The sequence below is a fragment of the Copidosoma floridanum genome, unplaced genomic scaffold, assembly GCF_036245765.1.
Source record: "Copidosoma floridanum isolate Cflo_tuat_1 unplaced genomic scaffold, Cflo_Japanese_pri ptg000008l, whole genome shotgun sequence".
NCBI lineage: Eukaryota > Metazoa > Arthropoda > Insecta > Hymenoptera > Encyrtidae > Copidosoma > Copidosoma floridanum.
In genome coordinates, this window is record NW_028321885.1 from 10,228,164 (window position 1) to 10,251,257 (window position 23,094).

Consider the following 23,094-nt stretch of genomic DNA (forward strand, 5'->3'; position numbering starts at 1 on the left):
GCGCGCTAACTAACTTACTATGCTCGCAGAGCAATATTTATAGAGACAAAAGTTAAAGTAGAAACTTCTAGTACATTGATAAATAAAGGTACAAGAGTAAAGGTAAAACGGTCTCTTGGGCATTGCAAATGTACGCGATGATAAAGGCGTATGATTGGAAAATTACGTCAACTTTAATGTAAGGATAACGAACGTGACGCAATTTAAATTTAGAAAAGGTTTGTCGGCAAATATTCAGGTACAAAACTGAACATACCGCCCGCCATACTTCGGTTCGGGGTAAACGGAGTATTAACAATTAGCACTGCACTTATGTAAAACAAACTTAGAGTCTGTATTTTGAAATGTCAATAATGTAATGGACCGGAAAGCGTCCAGCCGAATATGGTGTGCTGGGCCATGGGTGTCCCAGGTAGTCCGATGCGTAAGCCCTCTTAAAGAACTCGTGGAAGCACATCAGCTCCTAGCAGCAACTCGATTTTCGTCAGATCGGCTCGAAAGTCGTTTGCAAGCTCCAAACCCTGTAGATACTTCCAGTCGCCTGGAAGCTTAAAGTTTCCTGACCTGTAGCTGGATATGAGCGAGAGCACTAGAGCTTCGCACGTGAGCTTCCCCTCGCTAACCATGGAGGCGAGAGTAAGGTAAGTTTTTCCATGAACTCGCGGAGTCTTGATGCCACCGATGCCACTGACCTCCATGCTGGCCTCTTTATATTCCTGGCGAAGTTTACTTAGCAGGCTCTTTGCAACAAAGGATCGCTGAGAGCCGTTGTCGAGCATGGCACGAGCGATGAGTGTGCGTCCGTCCGGGCCTTGAGTTCGGACGAGCGCAGTAGGCAACAGCGTAGTATTTGGAGAGTCTGGCGATGCCATCCAATGACAGGATACGCGACTCCCTTTCGTAAGTGTAGCAGGCCATGCAGAAGATGCAAGATGCACTGTAGTGTCAGGATTTTCGTGCAGCAGCGTATGGTGATGCCCGTTGCAAGTTAGGCATCGTTTGCTTGATTTGCAGCTTGCGAGTTTGTGAGCACCAAGGCAATTATAGCACATGTTCTTGGCCTCAACAAACTGTTTGCGTTCGTGTGGCGATTTTGCTTTAAAATCGGCACAGCGTAGTATGAAATGCTCACCTTGGCAAAAGCGTTATTTCTCCGTAAAAGCGGCATATGCGTGCGAAGTAGAAGACGCCATCTTGTCCTTCTTCTGTGTTGCCTTCTCTGTAGAAGACGTGACGATCTTGAGCATCGAGATGCGTTGTTCAATGAAACGAACGAGCGTTTCAAGTGCAGGAGGCTCGTGGGTACTGCTGAGCGATGACTCCCATTCTCGGAAAGTTCGAGCGTTGAGTTTCCGAGCTGTAACAGCGACCACTAAGTCATCCCACTGGTCCGTCGGACGCTTAAGCTGTTTAAGTCCAGCCAAGGCATTTACAGTACCACTGAGCAATGCCTTGAGTTCGTTGCTTACAGCCGGCGTGGCTAGCAAATCGCGAGTTAGCACGGCAACCAAGCGCCGCTTGTTTGCATAATGATCCTCCAACCTTTTCCATGCAGCCTCGAAGTTGGCGTCGATTACCTGGATCGTCCTCAACAATTCAGCCGCCTCGCCTTGCACATGCGTCTTGAGGTGCTGAAGCTTCTCGACGTTGGAAAGTCGAGAATCGTTGACTATAATCGCAGAAGACAGCTCCTTAAACTCGAGCCAGTCGTTGAAATGTCTGGAAAATGTGGGCACAGCAATGGACGGCAGGTTGCGAGAGTTAGCTGGTGGAACAGGAGCTGGGTCTGATGCGGGCGATGCAGGAAGTTTTTCAAGCTGTTCAGCCAAATTAGCTGCCGAATCGAGGTAAGCTTCTTCGGCGATTTCGTAGCTGTTTTCATTGAAATAGCCGATGTCCTTAGTATTGTCTGGAGCAATGTTGAGAATCCTGAGATGAGTGTCCTTGAAGTCATCCCAGTTTCTTCGTAGTTGCTGTATACGGCTCTCGATGATTACACGAGTGAACTTATCCTTGCCGCGGTTCTTGAGGTTTTCGTAAGCATTGCTGATTCTTTTGTACAACTCCTGTTGACGCTTAAATAAAATTTTGAGTTCCTTGACGTCTGCCATGAAGCAGTCGATGTCGCGATGAAGCGCTTGATAATAGGGCTGAGTGTTGGCAGCTAACGACCGCTCGCCTTGGCAAATTCAAGCACGGAGAGCATGCACACACTCTGATTCCTTGAATGACTCACTACTGCAGCTTCGCGAGAGCGCGTTCACCTACACGGCATCAAATGGTCAAGGCAAAATTCAAGGCTTCACTGAGCACTAGCACATATCCACTCCTGCACTGACCGTCGGTCCCTGGAACCACGCTCTGCTACTAAAATGTTCACGAGGGAAGGGGTTTTATGCTGCTCCCAATCCAGTTCAGTCGTGTAGAGGTGGAAGTGGTTTATGGCGAAAAATAAATGTAACGCAAATGTGCAATAAAAATTTATACAATATATTTACAGTGCTTAAATTATGAAAATGTGCTCAAGTAAAGGCAAGCGGAGAGAAGCTTTCTCTGCCGCCGCAGCGCGCTAACTAACTTACTATGCTCGCAGAGCAATATTTATAGAGATAAAAGTTAAAGTAGAAACTTCTAGTACATTGATAAATAAAGGTACAAGAGTAAAGGTAAAACGGTCTCTTGGGCATTGCAAATGTACGCGATGATAAAGGCGTATGATCAGAAAATTACTTTAACTTTAATATAAGGATAACGAACGTGACGCAATTTAAATTTAGAAAAGGTTTGTCGGCAAATATTCAGGTACAAAACTGAACACCTTATTAATACCTTAATGTGGTTATTGCATTTACAAAATTCGTACTACATATGTACAAACATGAAATCAGATTCTCAAGTCTTTATAAATAATGTGTATTTTAGATTTAAGAGTCTCATAGGGACTGAACAAAGCTTTTTTAATTCAAGACATATTAGTTTCAACCACTTGTAACTTGGAGTATGGATTTAAAAAAAAAAGTTGTGTTGTGTATAAACAATTAACCTTTTTACCTACAGTAAACTGTTATTGTAATTTTTCAGTAATAGTTACCAAAATTCTTTGACAGTGCGTAAATCATACACAGTTGACAAAAATTTTTATTCCTCTGTTTTGAAGGTGGCACTATATGTATTTTTATAGATTAATAACTATACAAAATATTATAATATTACAATTCAAATTGCACTTCTAATTATCGCAATCGGTCAATTAATTTTACATTTCATGCAACACATAATGATTTGCATTAATTTATTCGATTGTTTGTAGTTGATAAGATAGATCATTAAAAAACACCTCTAGCCATACAATGCAATGGCAGCTTTTTTTTTTTTGTAGTTATAACATAGTCGTATGATCGAAATCTTCAACCGCGTGACACAGATTACTTTTATTAAAAAGCTAGCGAAACTCTCACGACGAGTAGCTTAACTTTGAAATCGTTAAAATGCCTTTTTTTAGTTCTACATATTAATTTTTGAAAATCATAGCTTAATTAATTTATCATAAAGAAGTATGCACTTAAATACAGGAAATAATAGTTTGAATACTTCATGATTTTAAAAAAAAAATGGAAAACTAGGATGAATAATTTGTCGATTTTTTTAGAAAACTGTAGATTTTTTAAAGATTTTGCACTACAAATGTATATGTTGATACTATTTTAAGAAGGTTGTCGTGGTACAGTCAATTTCAACATTGAACTTTCGTATTAAAAATGTCTTTGTTGTAATTATTCTTAACAAAACAGGTAAATAATTTGAAAATTAGATGTATGGAACAGAAAAATGCCCAGGAAAGTACACAAAAACGTTAAAACAACAAATTAATCTAACTTTCGTCTCGAACTGTACCACTTCATAGGTATTCTAGTAACGTTATAACTAGACTTTAAACTGTTGTATTTAAAAAACGGTAACGCCAGGCTTCCCTAATTTTAGCATACTTATTTAAACTTTAGTAAACCCTAACATATTGGTTTTTTAAAAGATTCTTAAAAAAGTTCCAAGAGTTATGAGTAAAAACGTGCATTTTCCGGCAAGTCCTTCTTAAGAGCATGTACATAAGTGGCAAACTTCGCGATTTTATTTCATGATAAAAACGGTGAATCGAGGCTTTTTGAAATTTTAATATGTTATTTATGATACTGAAACATACCTATGCAAATTTTTCCAGAAATTTCTTAAAACAATAAAATATTACAACATCTCCCTTAACTCTTAATCGAAGTTTTTGCTAGCAGAAATAGACCCAGACTCGGTTTTTATTAATATATAAATTTGGAGTTAAAAAATTTTTTTAGTTTTTACAATTCCTGACTCTAAATAATTTGTAAGGTTAGCATTATAAAGAGTCTTTCTAGAGTAATAGGCGTAAAAGAGCCTTTGAAAACTAAATATAAGAAAGAGCCTTTAATTTTTATTTCTTCGATTTTAAGTTGGTACTACATTTATGTGTGTATATATGATTGATCGATAAAAATATATACATTACTTCCTCAAAATAGAAGTAAACAAATTGTTTTAAAAGGCATTTATATCTTGTTGTTGAACTTCTCATTTTTCTGTCCGGTATAGAACAAATGTGTCGATTCGTACAGAGTTACATGACCAATCGAGAGCTGGGTAGGGAGCAAATAAGAACTCAAAAATGTCGAAGAACAATCTTGAGTGACATTTCGGTGGACTTAATTATACCAATCGACGCTGGCCTAATACACCTCAGTGCGAGTGTACCTCTGTATAAAAAGGCTTTTTCATTTATTTTTAGAAGACTTTCTTTTGCCCGAAAATTTAAAAAGGCTCTTTTTTGACTTTTACTCTAAATAGACTCTTTCTTGCACTTACCCGATGGTATCATTGTTTAAAGTATTACGATGTTTTTTCTACATTTAATATGAATGATTAAACTTCCTTAATAATCTACATCCTAAAAATATCTGTATTTTAATCATTACCCGTAAAGGTGATTCATTTTTTTTTATTTTTTTTTTTTTAAACAAAATACTGCGGGATTATAAAAATTATTATGTCTCAGACTCTTGCCGAATAATTTTTATTACTTATTCATCCTCAGTTAAAAATTTATAGCTATAATTATACCTATGAATTATAGCTATAATTATAGCTATAACTACCTATAAAACAGCTACAATAATGTATAAAATTCAGCTATAAACATAGCTATAAATTACAGCTGTAATTTTTTCACAAATTTTGAATAAAAATTAGTTTAAAATCAGATTTTTTCAACATATATTGATCAATATAGCCGGTATCATCCGTAAAATAACAGTAAAACTGAGGACCTAAAGTATTTTTAAACAATTTTTAAAAAACTTGAAATTGTATATGATTTCTTGTTTTTTTTTCTACTTATTCAAAAATATTTCAGGCCCCCAGTTTAACTGTTATTATACGGATGATACTATCTGTAATGATCGATACATGTTGAAAAAATCTGATTTTAAACTAATTTTTATTTATTATTTGTTGAAAATTTACAGCTGTAGTTTATAGCTATATTTATAGCTGAATTTTATACAATATTATAGCTGTTTTATAGGTAATTATAGCTATAATTATAGCTATAAATTAGAGGCACATTAATAGCTATAAATTTTTGACTAAGTCGAATTATTTCATTCATTATTATTCTTCCGGCAGTCAAAAAGTGAATAAAAGTAGCACACCTTATTAGAGATTTGCAAACAATTTTAAAATTTTTACAAAACTATTTTCTATTGTGCTCATCAAATTCATTTACTGATAAAAACTTCAACATTAAGTGGATAGCAGTAGACGGGCGGCTTATTTTGTCATAAATAGGATATTCATAATTTCTTAGGAGTTTTAAAATGCACACATTATGTTAAAATCCTTAGAAGTTGTTTTAGTATTATAAAATTATGAGATTGCCTTGCTCACAAGAAGTATCAATGTAACAATATTTACTTTAATGTATCAAAAAAAATTTTAACGACATATGTATATATATTTTAACGAAACATAGAAATATAAATTAAAAAAAAGAAGACAAAATGATAAATTGAATGAAGAAAAAAAAAAATTCTATCATGAAGTAGATTTAAACCCTTAAGTGCAAAGCAATCCACGAAGCGGTATAAGCCTTAAGCATCTTATCTATCCAAAGAACACGTGAAATCTCTTTCGAAATCACATATTTTTATTGACATCCTCCGGAGCTTGTTCTACAGTTCAAAGCAGTTAGGATGTGTAAAATTAATAAATTAGTGGTTAAAGCTGTACTGAAAACCTTAAAAAATTCTTGAAGCTATACATTTTTTAAAAACATAAATGGATTTGGGAATGTTAAGAGTACGGGAGGGTTAAGAAATAATGTATTGAAATCAAAAGTCTGTGCATATAATTAATGAGCATTTAGTTCCACGATTCAATTAAATAAGATTTACAAATAACATTGAAGCCAGAGCGAGAGCAAGTCAGTTAAATGCACATAGCATATTCTCAGTTGCAGATTCATATTGCAGACTCAAAAGAGAAAAACTCGTGTCGTCGCTTGCTTTGGCTGTGTGCTCAGCTATACAGCTAAATAACCGACATTTTCACGCCTCTCCTCGTAGGCGCACATTCGGTATACCCCTTCTATGCGTCTTCAAGATGTGCGCCTATATGGACATTTCCACGCGAATCTACTCTCATACCTCTACCGTGCTTCTCAAATAAAAAAAAATGTGCACCTGGTTTGGCCGCTTGGTCGTGGTGGGGTGCTAGAACCACTGGAAAAAAGTGGGCACACTCCATGGCATGGCAGTCAGCGATCTGCCTACTAATCTCTGTAGGTAGTTTCAAGAATTAGTATGCGAAATTTCAGCTCAATCGGTTAAGTAGTTTTCGCCGTTAGCGATAACAACGGTTTTAGTGACTTTTGGTTTAATATATAAGTAAGACTAAAGGTTTTTTTCACCTCATATACGCTCAAGAACGATCAATATTCCATGAGATGCTTTATCGCTCAACATCGACTATGTGCTGATGTGCGTGTTACACGTCACTGTAGGCTACTACGAACTTTCACTTGTTAAAGTAACTTCACAAAATTGATTACTCAAGTGGCTTAGTCAATGTAAAGTAACATTAAAAACAATAATCACATCCTTGTAAAGGTCGTAGGTTAAAACTCCCTTTCAGAGCTGTTTAGCAGTTGGTTTTCAAAGTAGCATACACACATTTTTGTTAAAGTTATCGTTCATATTAATAGCCTATGATACATTAGAAGTTGTAATTGAATTTGTGTCAAAATTTGGGATCGATTGGTTTAGTAGTTTTTGAGATTTTTGCGTACACACAAACAAACGCTGCCTTTTTGTATAAAAGTTATATATATATATATATATATATATATATATATATATATATATATACATGTATATTCGTATCCATACATATTAACAATAGTTAAATCTATGCAGGTATTTAGCTCCTTCAACTGCCTCGATAACGGATGTTTTAGATGTTTATGACTCTTCAATAACAGCCGATAAAAGTCATCTTATACCACGACCTGAATATTTCAATAACGATTCAAAAACGGCTATGTATACTGCCCGAGCTCCAATTGATCTATGTTATCATCTTATAAAACTGTATTGTTCTAGAAGTTATCCTATTGAAGTGTTGTTGAATCCAGAAAGTTACACGGGGAATATGTTTGACTACAGAATGAGGTATATATTTCCACGCTTATTTTATGATTATACAAATCACATTCAATAATCTTATATTAATAAATCCAATTTTTTAGTTATATGTTGCATCAAACACTGATTGGCCTGGGATATACACATGTGCCAGATCACGTGACTACAATAGTTTATTCGAGTTTTGCAGCTCAATTAGAAACTTACGATCTTTGGAACTGGTCTATTTTCATAGTTTTAAATCATAAAAATTGTCATGAAAGAAAAAGAGCAGTAATGGATTTACTTTTCCGACATGTAGAGTTAGATAATACATCAGACTATGAAGAAAAAGAGAACTTTTTGATAAAAAGTTTGAAAATATCTCCAAAATGGATCAATGAAGCTAAAGCAGTCAAAGCATCAACTATAAAAAGGTTTGTTTCTATGTAAAACAACAGATTATTTTTTCTCTGAGCTCATAATTTTTTTTATTTTTACATCTCCAATAGTGATTCTTACAACTTGATTGAATTTTATAGCAATTAAGAAAATAGAAATGTGTATTTAAAATAGATTATGTGTATTTGAAAACGATAAATTATGACTTATAAGCCCTTCTTAGTTTCAGTGCCATCTTTGTTATTACTTGTCCTTACCAAACGTTGGACGGTTCAGCTACTGTTTCACCAGGATAATCCTAAACTCTAAAATATTTTTAGAATTAAAAGAATTTTATGAGCCTGTGTGTTATTTTCAAAATATACTTTGATCATAACATTTTAGCAATTATTTCTAAAGCTTGAAAAATATTAACTATGTAAAGTTTTTCAAGATTCTACGTTATTTTCTTTGAAAAATAAAAAAAAAATTAATTTCATTTCCTACAGTGTCATGCACATTATAAAACTTACAGTGTTCAAGTAGAGGTGCATTGAAAAAAAATTTTGCACAGTAGTTTTTCTATCAGACGGCTTACTATAATAGTCACTTTGTACACATATCATAACAGCTGCTATTCCGTGTAGTGGAGCTACTGCTCAAAATTTCCTTTAGTGTGTGATTTCTATTTAATAGTAAACATATCGCACAACAGAATAGTTTTAACAGCATTTATAAAGACAGGTAAACAGAGACGTTCTTTAGGTAAAAGTTAAAGTATTAGAATTAAAAGAAGATTTGCTTTCTGGCTAAAGGCACGTACGTTGTCATGATACTAAAGTTCGAATCGTTCCGTTAACAAAATTATGAAAGTTAAATAAACAGTTTTTTAGCAACTAAATATGTCAAAAAACAGGTAAAAACAATGTAAACGATCTCTAACATTGCAGTAAAGGCTTAGAAAACAATATTGCAGCTATTTTAAAACCCGAATGATCTGAAAAATAACAGAACAACCGTACGAGCTGCTACGCGTATAGGTAAACACATGCCAAAATACTGCAAAGGCCCCACTGAAACTAATATACATTGTTTATTGTAATATAGATGTTGTACTAAAAATCAAAAACTTCAATAAAATTAAAAGGACAAGACATTTTCCTCCGATTTTCCATCATACGCTTAAAACGCAAGGGACGAAAAAGCGGCTTCCCTTGATGATAATTTTTTATACATGACGTAGGCCCAACTAAAATTGATAGATATTGTTTACTTTTACATGAATGATGTACTAAAAATCGAAAACTAAAATAAATTCAGAGAACAAGTAATTGTCCTTCTGCTTTCCAGCGTACACTTATTAAGCAAAGATCGGAAATGCTATTTCCATTCATTACAACTTTTTTTATAGGCCGAAGGACCCACTGAATTTGATAGACGTTGTTTATTTTTACACAAACAATAAACTAGTCAACAAAAAGTAGAATGCAATTGCGAGGATGCGTAATTTTCCTCCAATTTCTATCATACGCTTAAAACGTAAGTGCCGAAAATGCGACTTCTATTAATTATAACTTTTAATACAGACCGAGGGCCCTGCTAAAATAAATAGACACTGTTGATTTTTATGTAAAAAATTCACTTAAAATTATAAACAAGAATAATATTAGGGTAATGAGTGATTTTCCCCTAATATCTATCATGCGCTTAAGTACCGAAAACGCGACTTCTATTGATTATAACTTGTCATACAGGCCGAAAGCCCCACTAAAAATAGTGAACATTGTTTTTTTATTCACATAAACAATGAACTAAAAATCAAAAACTATAAAAAAATTGGGAGGACAAGAACATTTTCTCCAGTTTTCCATCATATGCTTAACAAGCAAGGACGAAAAACGCGACTTGTATTGATTATAACTTTTTATACATGCCAAAGACTTTACTAAAAGTAGAGGGATTTATTTATTTTTACATAAACAATGTATTTAAAGTCGGAAACTGGAATAAAATTAGAAAAACAAAAAATTTTCCTCCAATTTTTCATCATAAGCTTACTAAGCCAGAACAAGAAATGTGATTTGTATTAATCATAACTTTTACTACAGGCCAAAGGCCCCACAAAAATTAACAGACATTTATTATTTTTACATTAACAATAAACTAATCAACAAATATAAGCATGCAACTGGAAGGAAGAGTAATTTTCCTCCAATTTCTGTCAAACCCTTGTAACGTAAGTACCGAGAACTGGACTTCTATTCATTATGACTTGTTATACAGGGCTAAAGACCCGCCAAGTTTAATAGAATTGGTTTTTTTTTTTTACATAAATATTGCACTTAAAATTGTAAAACTGAATTTAATTTGGGGGACAAGTAATTTTCCTCCAATTTCCAGCATACGTTCAAAACGTAACAACCGAAAACGCGACTTATATTGATTATAACTGTGTATACAGGCCGAAGCTCCCGCTAAAATTAAGAGACATTATTTATTTTAGCGTAAATCATGTACGAGAAATCAAAAATCAGAATAAAATTAGCAGGACTAGTAATTTTCCTCCTATTTTCTAGCACACGCCTGTTAAGCAAGGAATAAAATTCTGACTTCTATTGATTATTATTTTTAAATATGCCGAAACCCCGTTGAAATTATTAAAATTTTTTTATTTTTACATAAACAATGTACTTAATATCTAAAACTAAATCATAATTGGGAGGACAAACATTTTTTCTCCAATTTTCCATCATACGCTTATCATGCAAGGATCAAAAACGCGACTTCTAATCAGTATAACGTTGTATACAGGTCTGAGGCCCCGCTGATATTGATGGGCATTGTTTATTTTTACACAAACAATGCACTTGAAATCAAAAACTAAAATAAAATTGGGAAGACAAGTAATTTTCCTCCCATTTTCTAGCATACGCTCATCAAGCAAATGTTGGAAACGTAATTTCTATTGATTATAACTTTTCAGTAGGCCGAAGACCACTAAGAAATTAATATGCAATGTTTTCTATTATACATACAATAGTTAAAAAATCGAAAACTAGAATAAAATTGTGAGGTGAAGAAATTGTCCTCCAATTCTCCATCATACGCTTATCAAGCAAGGATTAAAAACGCGTCTTGTATTAATCAAAATTTTTTATACAGACCGATGGCCCTGCTAAAAATAATAGAGTTGATTTATTTTCACATAAGCATTATGAAAATTGAAAATTGAAATAACTTTGTCAGGACAAGAAATATTTCTTCATTTTCCATCTTACGCTTGAAACGTAAGTACCTAAAATAAGGCTTCTATTGATTATAACTTGTTATGCACGCTGAAGGCTCCAACTGAAATACTTAGGCATTGTTTATTTTTTACAGAAACAATGTACTTAAGGTGGTTCTTCACGATGGTGCCGTATCAAAGCGACACGGGACCCTGTGGTTTTCTAATTTTCGATTAGCGTATTATTTGCAACATAAAATATGTTGTACTAGTACTTGACTATAATGTCATTGCATTTACATACAAATAAACATGCTAATAAAGTCAGAGTAAGAGTTATGAAAAAAATTTTTTTTGACGCAAGGTTCTAAAAATGGCATGTACGCTCCTACTCAAGCAGACGTTGCCGCCGATTTCTGCATGATCGATAACTGATTACGTTTACGATTAAATATCGTATACTATTTCCCTGATTAGCCCATACTTTTTTTATTTTATTAGAAAGCTGAAAAGTTCTTCTTTCACTACAAACTTTTTCTATTACGATCTTAAGTCTACTTTACGAGATATTACATGATATCGTAGTATGGAAAAGTAACCTACGTAAGAATACATATTAAAAGTGCACTTTTTGACTGACTTGTTTTCAAAAATTTGCCTGATGAAGGGACTTGAAATTTTAAGAGAAGATGCCTTATAACTTTAATAACAATCCCTCCAAGTTTCCCTGTAAGTTTAAGTAAATGGGTTAGGTGAAGAACCACCTTAAAATCAAAAATTAGAATGAAATTGGGATGACAAGTTATTTTCCATATACGCTTATCAAGCAAGGACCGAAAACGCGACTCGTATTGATTATAACTTTTCATCCAGGGTGAAGGCCTTGCTGAAATTAGTAGACATTGTTTATTTTTACATTAATAATGGACTCAGAATCGAAAACTTAAATAAATTTGGGAGAAAAGTAAATTTTGCTCGATTCCTCTATCATACGGTTAGCACGCAAGGACTGAAAACGCGACTTCTATTCAGTATAACATGTTATACAGTCCGAATGCCTGCTGAAATTGATACACATTGTTTATTTTTACATAAACAATGTACTTAACATCGAAAACTAGAATAAAAGTGTTAGGACAAGAAATTTTCCTACATATTTCCGTCATACGCTTATCAAGCAAAGATCGGAATCGTGATTTCTATTGATTATAACTTTTTTTATAGGCTGAAGGCCCTGGTAAAATTTAAAGACAACGTATATTATCATATATATAATGGACTCAGAATCAAGAACTAGAATAAAGTTGGGAGGACAAGCAATTTTCGTTCAATTTTCCAGCATACGCTTATCAAGCAAGAACCTAAAAAGCGATTTGTATTGATCATAACTTTTTCTACAGGCCGAAGGCCCCCCGAAATTAATAGATATTGTATATTTTCACATAAACAATGTACTTACAATCGAAAACTAGAATAAAATTCAGAGGATCATAAATTTTCCATCATACGTTTATTAAGCTAGGACCAAAATTTCGACTTCTAGTAATCATAAGTTTTTATATATGCTGAAGACCTTTCTGAAATTGATAGACATTCTTTATTATTATACAAGCAATGTACTAAGAATTTTTAAATTGTCACAAATTTCAGGGGCTGGGTGCATCTCGTCTTTTTTTTAATACGCTTATCTTGTGGAGATAGAAAACGTAATTTTTATGTTTTATAAGTCATTGTGCAGGCCGAAGGCCCCGCTTATAGTAATAGACATTGTTTACAAATATCCAAATAATTTTAATAAAACTTGAAACTAGAATAGAATCAAGAGGATGGGAGATGTATTCTCATTTTTAAATATATTCTGTTTGCGTTGACTTTTATTTCGCGCATCTGAGACATTTACTGTTTTACCCAGTTTAGTACTACAACATTGCCATTAATATTGATTCTCTCTGCATTCGTTTGGGCTTGAGACCGTCGTACCTATGATACGGCTACATCAAAAGCTACTATTTATCATCGTGCTTAAGCATTATAACATACTTGAAAAACGTAGCTTTGTAACTGGTTTGTTATATTGAGGCATTGTTAATCATTGTTTTACGAAATTTCTGTACTTGAATTAAAACTTTAACTTTTTATGCTATGTACACTTGACACTTATATCAGTCGTCATATTGTTACGCGCAATCTTTTCAGAAATTTTTTTTTTTAATTTTGTCATTAATTGATATTTGAAGTGTTTCTAGTTCCAGTATTTCGTGCGTACTTATGCATGTATACACTGAACGAGAATCTTTATCACATCTTGCTGTACGGAATGCATTTATTACTTTTCTTTCTTGTTCTTTGTACCGGTAGGAATCTTCTTTTGCGAATTTTTAGAGTGTTAGTATGAATTTACGCAGTTTACAAAAAAAATAAACGTAATATCGCTTGATACCCACTATGTGCCTTTTTGATTTCCACTTTTTTTTTTAACGGTATAAAGCATTATTTACTAAATTGAATAGCGTAATGATGCATTCACGCAGTTTACAAAAAAAATAAACGTAATATCGCGTGGCACCCACTATGTGCCTTTTTGGTTTCCACTGTTTTTTTAACGGTATGAAACATTGTTTATTACATTTAATAGCGTAATAATGCATTCACACAGTTTACAGAAAGAGTAAACGTAATATCGCATAATACAAACTATGTACTGGTTTGGTTTCCACCGTTTTTTTTAACAGTACAAAACATTATTTATTACTATTACGAGCGTAACCATGCATTCACGCAGTTTACAAAAAAAATAAACGTAATATCGCATGATATAACTTAATTATTTTTAAGGTTTTCACTGCTATTTTTACTGGTATGAAACATCGTTTATTACATTTAGTAGTGTAATCATGCATTTACACAGTTTACAGAAAGAATTAACATAATATACCGTGGTATCGACTATGTACCTTTTGGTTTTCTCCGTTTTTTATCGGTATGAAATATTTTACATTAATTTTATGAGCGTAATCATGAATTTACGCAGCTCAAACAATGAGTGGACATTATACCAATACCCCATCACGTTATTAATGATTATTAAGTAATAAGTATTATGAGCTTTGTGCTAATATATGAGTAGCCATAATTCGTAATTGTGCATATAATTTTATCTTGTACTCATTATTATTATGACCTTTATTTACACATAGAAATTGCAGATTCATTAAGTTGTTCAACAAATTTTGGATATATCATGTGTCTAGCACAACTTACAGTTAAATTCTTCAGGTACAACTTTCATCTTCCGTAATTCCGTAAATCTCTCTGAGTTTTTTACAATATTGTCGTCAATAACTGAATAAAATTCACACTTTTTATGGGACCTTCGACTACATGTTATGCATTTGGTGTATGGTTTTTCTGCTGGTTTTGCACAGTTAAAGTATAAGTCATTCACATTCAGAGATTTTAATAGCAACTCTTGTATTACGTGTTTTGTATACTCTAAAGTATTAAGTTCTAAATTGAAATCTTTTTCGCTTCCAATACAGTCTGCATAATGCAATATAATAGGTCCGCAGCTGTGATAATCGTCATGCTTTTGTAATGGGCGTTTAACGTTTCTACAAGTTTTCCATGTTATTTCATGAAGCTAATAAAACGCTGATCCAGGGGTACACTTTTTTATGATATTTTAAAATACTCGGATATCTCGACCTTCGTCCAAAGTATCACCATACGGATCTAGCATGGTCAAGGTTCAGTTTTTATTATCAACTTTTAATAATCACCAGTGATAACGACACAAGTAGCACATTATCAGAATATTTTTCATTGGATCGCTAATATTATACAGTCCAGATGGATGTGCTTCTTCTGCTGCCAAGTTACCTAGAATGGTTACTGTATCTTATGTGGGTATAAATGATACACCTTTCCAATTAATGATCTGTAAAGCTATGTAAAAATCTATTACTAATCCATTTAACCACCGAGTGCTGTACAAAGTACTAAACTCGATACCCGTCAACTCAATCTGTTTAATGGTTAAAGATTTGTTAGTATAGTAGCGGCTTACTACTACGTTAACACGTTAACACTTGCAGTAATACTCATAATTTTTTATTAAGCCATTGGAATATTTCTCACTTGCATGAATGTCTAATGCAGTCGAACTAATATCTTTAGATTCCTCGGTCCCCTGGTTTTTTTCGTCAATTGATTTTGTAACAAAACTATCTGCGTCATCAATTTCACTGTCGCTGCTTGCCACACTGGTATCAGGTGTACAAAGATCGTATTTTCTTGATTTTTTTATCGGTACTTTAGTAGAACGTTTAGTCTTGTGTTTTCTGTTTTTTAATTTTTTTTTGACGTCTTTACTCATAATTACTGTAACCATTTTCACATCTTTTAGCCAATTTATCAATGCATGCACTATCGTAAGACACACTGTTATTAAGGTACATCAAGCTAGCTGGCCAAAATCTCATGCCACACTGGGCATGAGGTCTACAATTCGTCGCTAATTTGTTGCTGATTTGTTACGTCAAAATCGATTTTGTCGCTCATTGCCATTTTTAAATAATGATGCAAACGTTAGCTTAATATCAAGCTAGCTGGCCCCACATAATTTGTAGCTGAAAAATCAGCCTATTGCCGATTTTGTTGCCGATTTCAAAAAGAGCAAAAACGATCGTCATATCAAGCTAGCTGGCAACACGTGCGTATCTCTGACTAGGAGGCAGATAGCTCCATGGAGTTTACGCAATAATTTGTCGCTACTTATGGCTGAAAGATCAGTCTATTGCTGATTTTGTTGCCGATCTTGAAACAAGCGAAAACATGATTTCTGTCGATCGGCATATCAAGCTAGCTGTCCACACGTGCGCATCTTTGACTATGAAGCAGATAGCTCCAAGGGATTTGCTAAATTTGACGCTTTCTTGTCGCTCAAAAACAGCAAAATATCGTATCTCTAGTTAAAATGAAGATATAAGTCCACGGATTTTTCACTTTTCAAGAAGATGTGGTCAAGTACGTATCTACCTAATGCTGTTATATTACGGTGATATCAAACATATCAACGCCTTCTGCAAAAACTAGCAGCGATCAGAATTTTACTTTTGAATTAACATAGGGGAAAAACAAATGTTTCTTGTTTTCGTTAGGGTGTCAAAATAGTCCAAGACTACACAGGAAGATTGACGCAGTCAGACATTTTTGTGGTTTTTATTGTTTAGGTGTGTGTTTATGTGTGCGAGTGTGCGTGTAGCTCGTGTAATTATACATATATATATATATATATATATATATATATATATATATACATATAAGGTGACTTATGTGGACACCACGTGTTCTTAGAATAAATACTAATAACATTAAAAAGTTATGTGAACCGTCCGCATTATTACGATTTTGTCCTAGTAATAAATTTTTTTACCCAATAATGTCCGCATAAGTCACCATTGATAAAGATAAATATATATATATACATATACATATATATATATATATATATATATATATATATATATATATATATATATATATAAGTATAAAGTTCTTGGTGCGTTAAGCATTTTTTTGTTAGCATGTATAATAAACTACGTGCAAAATGTTAATTCTTATGTGTATGTATCATATTATTTAATATCAGTGTTAATAATACCAATACGTACATAAATTAAAACTGTTATTAGTTTATTATTAATACAAACCGTGGTATTTTCGCATTAAGATGAATCATTTTATGAATCAACTTATAAAGCCTTATCAAATCACGAAGATTTAGATATAACTCCTATTTTGTTTTTAAATTAATGTTAAAATCGATACAACAGATGAACACAATATACATTCATAGGATGTATTATTTTTTTTATTTTTATTTTTTTATTTATTTCATACTCCGTCCCTTACGGGTTTGGAGGGGTTCCGTAACATTTTGTACATTTAATATATACTTAATCTACGCTGTATACTGCATTCATTTTTACTTTAACTGTTCTTAATATCTACTTTGTCTTTTTTATAATAAAATTGAAATAAAACAAATTTAATATCACTACAGTTCCAATTCTACAAAACTCAATTCTCAAACTTCAAAATTAAACACATGCCTATCAAAAATTCAACAATTTACAACTTACATTATCAAAAATTATCAAAATTTCCTATATTTAATTCAGTAAACAAATTTTCTAATACTACTTAACTATCAAAAATTTCAAAAATTAACAACTCTTTTCTTTAAATTGTCCATATATTTTTTGTATTCTTCATTCTTCCTTGCATTTCTTTTTCTCTCTTCTTTCTTGTCCTACTAATCCTTCTTCTCTCTTTACTACCTTAACTTTCTGCATACTTTCTTTTATCTTTTAGATCTTTTCTGACTCCTTCCTTTTTCTGATTACTTTTCTTAGCACTTCTATCTCTTTTGCATCGTGGCTTAGTATTTTTTCCATTTCTTCTTCATTTCTCGTATCTCCGCAAATATTTAGTATGTGTTTAAGATCTTCTTCCTCCTCCTTGCATAATCTACACTTTTTATCCTCCTCTCCTTTCCAGTATTCTCTACTTCTGCATTCATTTCCGCATCTAAACCTTGCTACTAACTTTCTATCCTTTAATGGCATATCCTTTTTCAAGTATTCTGGTTCCTCTTCTGTTCTTATACCTTTATATGTTCTGTTGTACCGTGAATTCTCTATCTTTTCCATTCTCTTCTCTTTTTCTTTTCTTTCCTTGTTCATTAATATTTTTTCTCTTACTTCCTCCCTAAATTCTACTCCTTTCATAAATCTTGTTTCTTTTACTTTCTCTTCCCGTAGTAATTCAGCTCTCTTTTTTGAATCCTTTCCTATTCTCTCTCTTTCCTTGTCCTTGTCCTTTTCTCTAATGCATTCTTTTACTAATTTTATGTCTGACTCCCTAATTTTCTCTTCAAACTTTAACGCTCTCCTTAACGCTTTTATACTCATCCTTTCTAATCTGCACTCCTCTTCCACTATATAATTTGGTGTATTGCTGTCTAATCCTAATATCCATTTCATATATCTTCTCTGTATACTTTCTAGTCTTTCTTCTTCTTCCCAGCCCCACACTTCCGCACCAAATAGCGCTATACTTTCTACTAGGGCTGTAAATAATTTTCTTCTTCTTTTGTAGCTATTCTTAAATATTCTTTCTCCTATGCTCCATGCATTTTTCATAGCTATCACTGCTTTTCTTTTCCTTTCTTCTATATGCCTATCGTTTCTCCCATTTTTCTGTAGTATATATCCTAAATATCTTATTTCATTTACTTCTTCTAATTCCTTACTCCCCCACTTCCATCTTCTATCGTTCCTCTTTCTTTTTTCGAACACTAAAATTTTCGTTTTTTCCTCACTTAAAATCATCTTCTTTTTATTTGTGTACTTTTTGAATCTTTTTAACATCTCTTTCAATTCTTCTTCTCTATCTGCTATTAATACTATATCATCCGCGTAAGATAGACTCCATACTTTTTCATTACCAACTCTGCATCCTCCCACCTGCCCTTTCTTTAATTCCTGCTCCAGATCCGCTAAGTACACGTTAAACAGCGTCGGGCTCAGTGGGCAGCCTTGCCTCACACCTTTCTCTGTCCAAAATTCCTTGGATTCCTCTTCTCCAACTTTAACTAGATTTCTCGTTTCTTTATAAATATCCATAATCCTATTTCTTAGCTTTTCACTCACTTCCATTTCTATTAATCTTTCTTTTAAAACTTTCCTATCCACTCGATCAAATGCTTCCTTTAAATCAATAAAACATGTAAATAATTTTCCTCTTTTTTTGCTTAATTTTTCCTCAACAATGTGTTTCAATGTATATATAGCTTCTATTACTCCTCTCTTTTCTCTAAAACCAAACTGACTTTCTGATAATTTACCTTCGATTTCCTTTTTTAACATCTCATTTAACATATTCGCATAAATCTTATAAGCTGTACATGTCAATGTAACTCCTCTATAATTTTCTAACATATCTTTATCACCTTTTTTGTGAATCAAACAAATCGTACCTTGTCTCCACTGATCCGGTAATTCTCCTTTTTCCCATACTTTTTTCAGCAATTCCCACAGAGCTGCATCCACTTCTCCTGGCATGTACTTCCATACTTCATTTTCCAGCTTATCTTCTCCTGGTGCTTTTCCTACTTTTAATCTGGCTATCTGCCTCTCGAACTCTTCCTTGCTCATTTCTTCCTGATCCTCTGCATTTGTTCTTGCCTCATCCTTTCTTGTCTCTTTCCTCACAATTCCTTCTTCATTCTTCCCATCTAACTTTTCCATAAAATACCTTCTCCACTCTTCTACTGTGAACTTTTTGGATATTTCTCTCCTTCGTTTTTTCCTGTACTTGTTTATATATTTCCACACTTCGCCTTCCGATGTTGCCTTTTTTATCTCTTCTTCTTCTAATCTTTCAAACCTTTTCCTTTTTGCCTCACACCAGTTTCTATACTCTCTTTTTTTATCTATGTAATAACTTCTTTCTATTTTCTTTTTCCTCCACCTTTTCATTATTCTTCTTAAATCCTTCTTCTTCTCCTTCCATTCTTTATCGTGCCATTTTTTATCCCCCATCTTCCACACTCTACACTGTTTTTCCACCTTAGGTACTGCACTATCTATTTTTTCTTTCAATTCACTCCATCTTTCTTCAATCTCTTTTCCCTTTCTCTCCCAGTCTTAACACCGCTCTCCATACTGATCAATCAATTCTTGAGTCCAATCCCTCCTTGCCTTTGTTCTCTCTTCTTTCTCTACAATTCCTACCTCTACTTCCTTTTCTAGGTATACTTCTAGCGGCATATGATCTGATTCCGTTCTTTGTCCTATCTTCATTTCCTTAATCTGATCTAACGCTTCTTGACATCCTATTGCGTAATCTATTACCGACTCTCCTCTGCTACCAACGTATGTGAATTCTCCTTCTTCTCCTTTTTGCCCATTTACTATACACCATCCTTCTTCTGTTATTTCTTTTATTAATCTTCTACCTTCCTTATTGATCTTTTCGTCTTTCGACTTTCTTAACCTTACGTCCTTGTCGTCACTATCACTCTCACTATCACTTTCATTAAACCAACCTCCTTCTCTCCCAGTTCTTGCATTCCAGTCTCCTAGTATAAGTACGCATCCACTTTCCTTCGTTTTTACTTTTTCCTTTATAATTCCCATCGTCTCTGCTACATTTTGACTATATACTCCTATGATCTTCCAGTTCTGATTTCCGTGTTTAATCTCCTGCATTACTATATTATCGCTCCATACTTCATGATTTCTACTCTCCAATTTTTTGCTTATTCCTAATATTACTCCTCCTTTCGCTCTACCTTTTTTAAGCTCTCTAGTCGCTGCTATACACTTCCACTCATAGCTTTTTGGCAACTCACTTTCTACATTAGTCCACTTGTCCTTTTCCAACCATGTCTCTACTAACATTATCACATCAAACTCACTTAAATACTTCCACACTTCACTGTCCTTATTTAGCACTCCCGCAATGTTCCACGCACAAACACTAACATTTCTTCTTTTCACTTCCTCCTCCTCTACATCTTCTTGTTCTCTTCATTCTTGGCTCCTTCTTCTTTCCTCTGTAAAATCTCCTTTCCTTTCATCAAATCTAAGCCATTTACCATCGATCAAAATCTTCATATATCCAACTTTTGTATTTTTTCCTTTGTTCCTCTGCTCTTTTGACTCGTTTAAAATAAATCTTTGGGTCTCTCTTTCTCTCTCTGTTAAATCGCTTTCTATGTAAACTCCTCTCTCCAGATGTTTTTTATTTCTCATTACTTCTTCTTTCATTTCTTTACTTGCCAGCCTTACTACCACCAACTTCCTCACATTTTGCCCAGCGTTTACACTTATCACTTTGGCCTTCTCTATCTTGACTTTTATTTTTATCTTTTGTTCAATATACTCTTCGACCTTCTTCTCCAGATTCTCTCCTTCAATATTTGCTCCTTTTATAACAATGTTCGGTCTCCTTTTTTCTCTCTCAGCTTTTTCTGTTTCCCATTCCAACTTGCTTATTCTTTCTTCTAACGCCTTCTTTTCTTCTATCCACTGTTGCCTTTCTTTTATCCACATCTGTTTTTCCTCTTTCCAATCTTCTTCTCTTCTTTCTAGACTACTAATCATGCTGTCCAACTTCCTTTCCAACCTGCTCATCTTCTCGTTTAATTCTTTATTCTCCTGATTTTCTTTTGTAAAATTCAATAGAGTCTGTTCCTTTAATTTTGTACTTGTATTATTCCTTGTATTCATACTTGCTGCAGGCGGCTTTCCTGTCATTTTTAAATTTTGCCGATAATGCAGTTTTCTTCTTTACTGACAACCACTTCTATCTGTCAAAAATTCTATTTACCGGCCTTACTCGACAAAGTAGTGATCTTCCTTACCGACCTCACAATTGGTTTTTTTGTTTTTTTTTTAGGGACCTTCCTTATCTACCTCTCAGATTACCCCTTCTAACGACCTCTTTCTCCAATTGCCGCTTTTTTCTTCCTGTAATATCTTTTCTAACCTCACTTTCTTTCGAACTTCACTGCACTTTTTCTTTTACTATCACCACTTTCACCTGTTTTCCTGTTCTCTTGTCTCTCGTTTTTCCGCTCACTAATACCTTTCTTTATTATCCCCTATTCTTACTACCCACTCCTTACTTGCCTTACACGTGTTCTCTTTACCCAGACACTACCACACTAATCTCACTTCATCCTTTCAAACTTTCATAATTATTCACTTTACACTTTTTTCTCTGCTGCTTCTTCACTTTTTACACTTCCTCGTACTTTTATTTTTTTTAATTTTCACTTTCCTTACTTTTTAATTACTCTTACCTACGGAGCGCTCTCTCGACACGTCCGCACTCTCTCGCATGCACAACGGAACTCCATAGGATGTATTATTAGGTAATAAATTTTGTCGATTCAAATAAGAATATTAAAATCATGTTGTTATTGTTTGATACATTATTACTTATTATCGCAAATGTCTTTCCAAACTATGTTTACAATATCTGAAATGTTTTCTCTATCGATTTGCACAAGAGTTCGGGATTTTGGCGATGCGCGATGCGGCAGCATTTCGGGATTTGCGCGATAAATTGTCGCTAATTTGTCGCTGAAAGATGAGCCTATTGCTGATAATGTTGTGGATCTTGAAACGCACGAAAACGCGATTTCTTTTGATCAGCATATCAAGCTAGCTGGCCACACGTGCGTACCTTCGATTAGGTAACAGATAGCTCCAGGAAATTTGCGCGATAATTTGTCGCTGAAAGATCAGCCTACTGCCGATTTATGGCCGATCATGAAACGAGCAAAAACGCGAGATCTTATGATCGACATATTAAGCTAACTGGTCACACGTGCGTATCTTCGAGTAATTTTAACTTTATGTAAAACTAACTTTTACTTGTATAAAAGTATTACTTTTGACCCAATGTAAAAGTTAGGTAGGTACTTTATCAGAAAGAAAGACTATAATTATCGCAAACTGAACAATAGTTATTACATAGATAATGTTGACGTTAACAGTGAAATAAAGCGGCTGCATCTGTTATCATGGTATCTTGTATGTTCAGAGCTTATTTAAAGCTTATTAACACAATGTATGAGTTAAGCTAGCTTATGTATTTATAAATTTAAAATTTTTCATGTGATTTAAGCACTGACAGGTATTACCATTAAGCTCCGCAGAATCAAACCTTTTTTACTATTAACTTTTAGATTCTTTAGAATTAATTCCATAT

At 33.7% G+C, this 23,094-nt stretch overlaps 1 protein-coding gene across 6 annotated transcripts in view; it reads left to right on the plus strand.

Annotated features, from left to right (window-relative positions):
* Nup98-96 (nuclear pore complex protein Nup98-96) overlaps nucleotides 1-23,094 on the plus strand; it is a 617,363-nt gene that overhangs the window by 475,749 nt on the left and 118,520 nt on the right. For all 6 annotated transcript variants that reach the window (XM_089589262.1, XM_089589263.1, XM_089589261.1 and 3 more), the window contains 2 exons: nucleotides 7,494-7,748; nucleotides 7,826-8,137. In XM_089589262.1, the coding sequence (XP_089445388.1) occupies nucleotides 7,494-7,748; nucleotides 7,826-8,137 (567 nt within the window). The remainder of the gene's footprint in view (nucleotides 1-7,493; nucleotides 7,749-7,825; nucleotides 8,138-23,094) is intronic.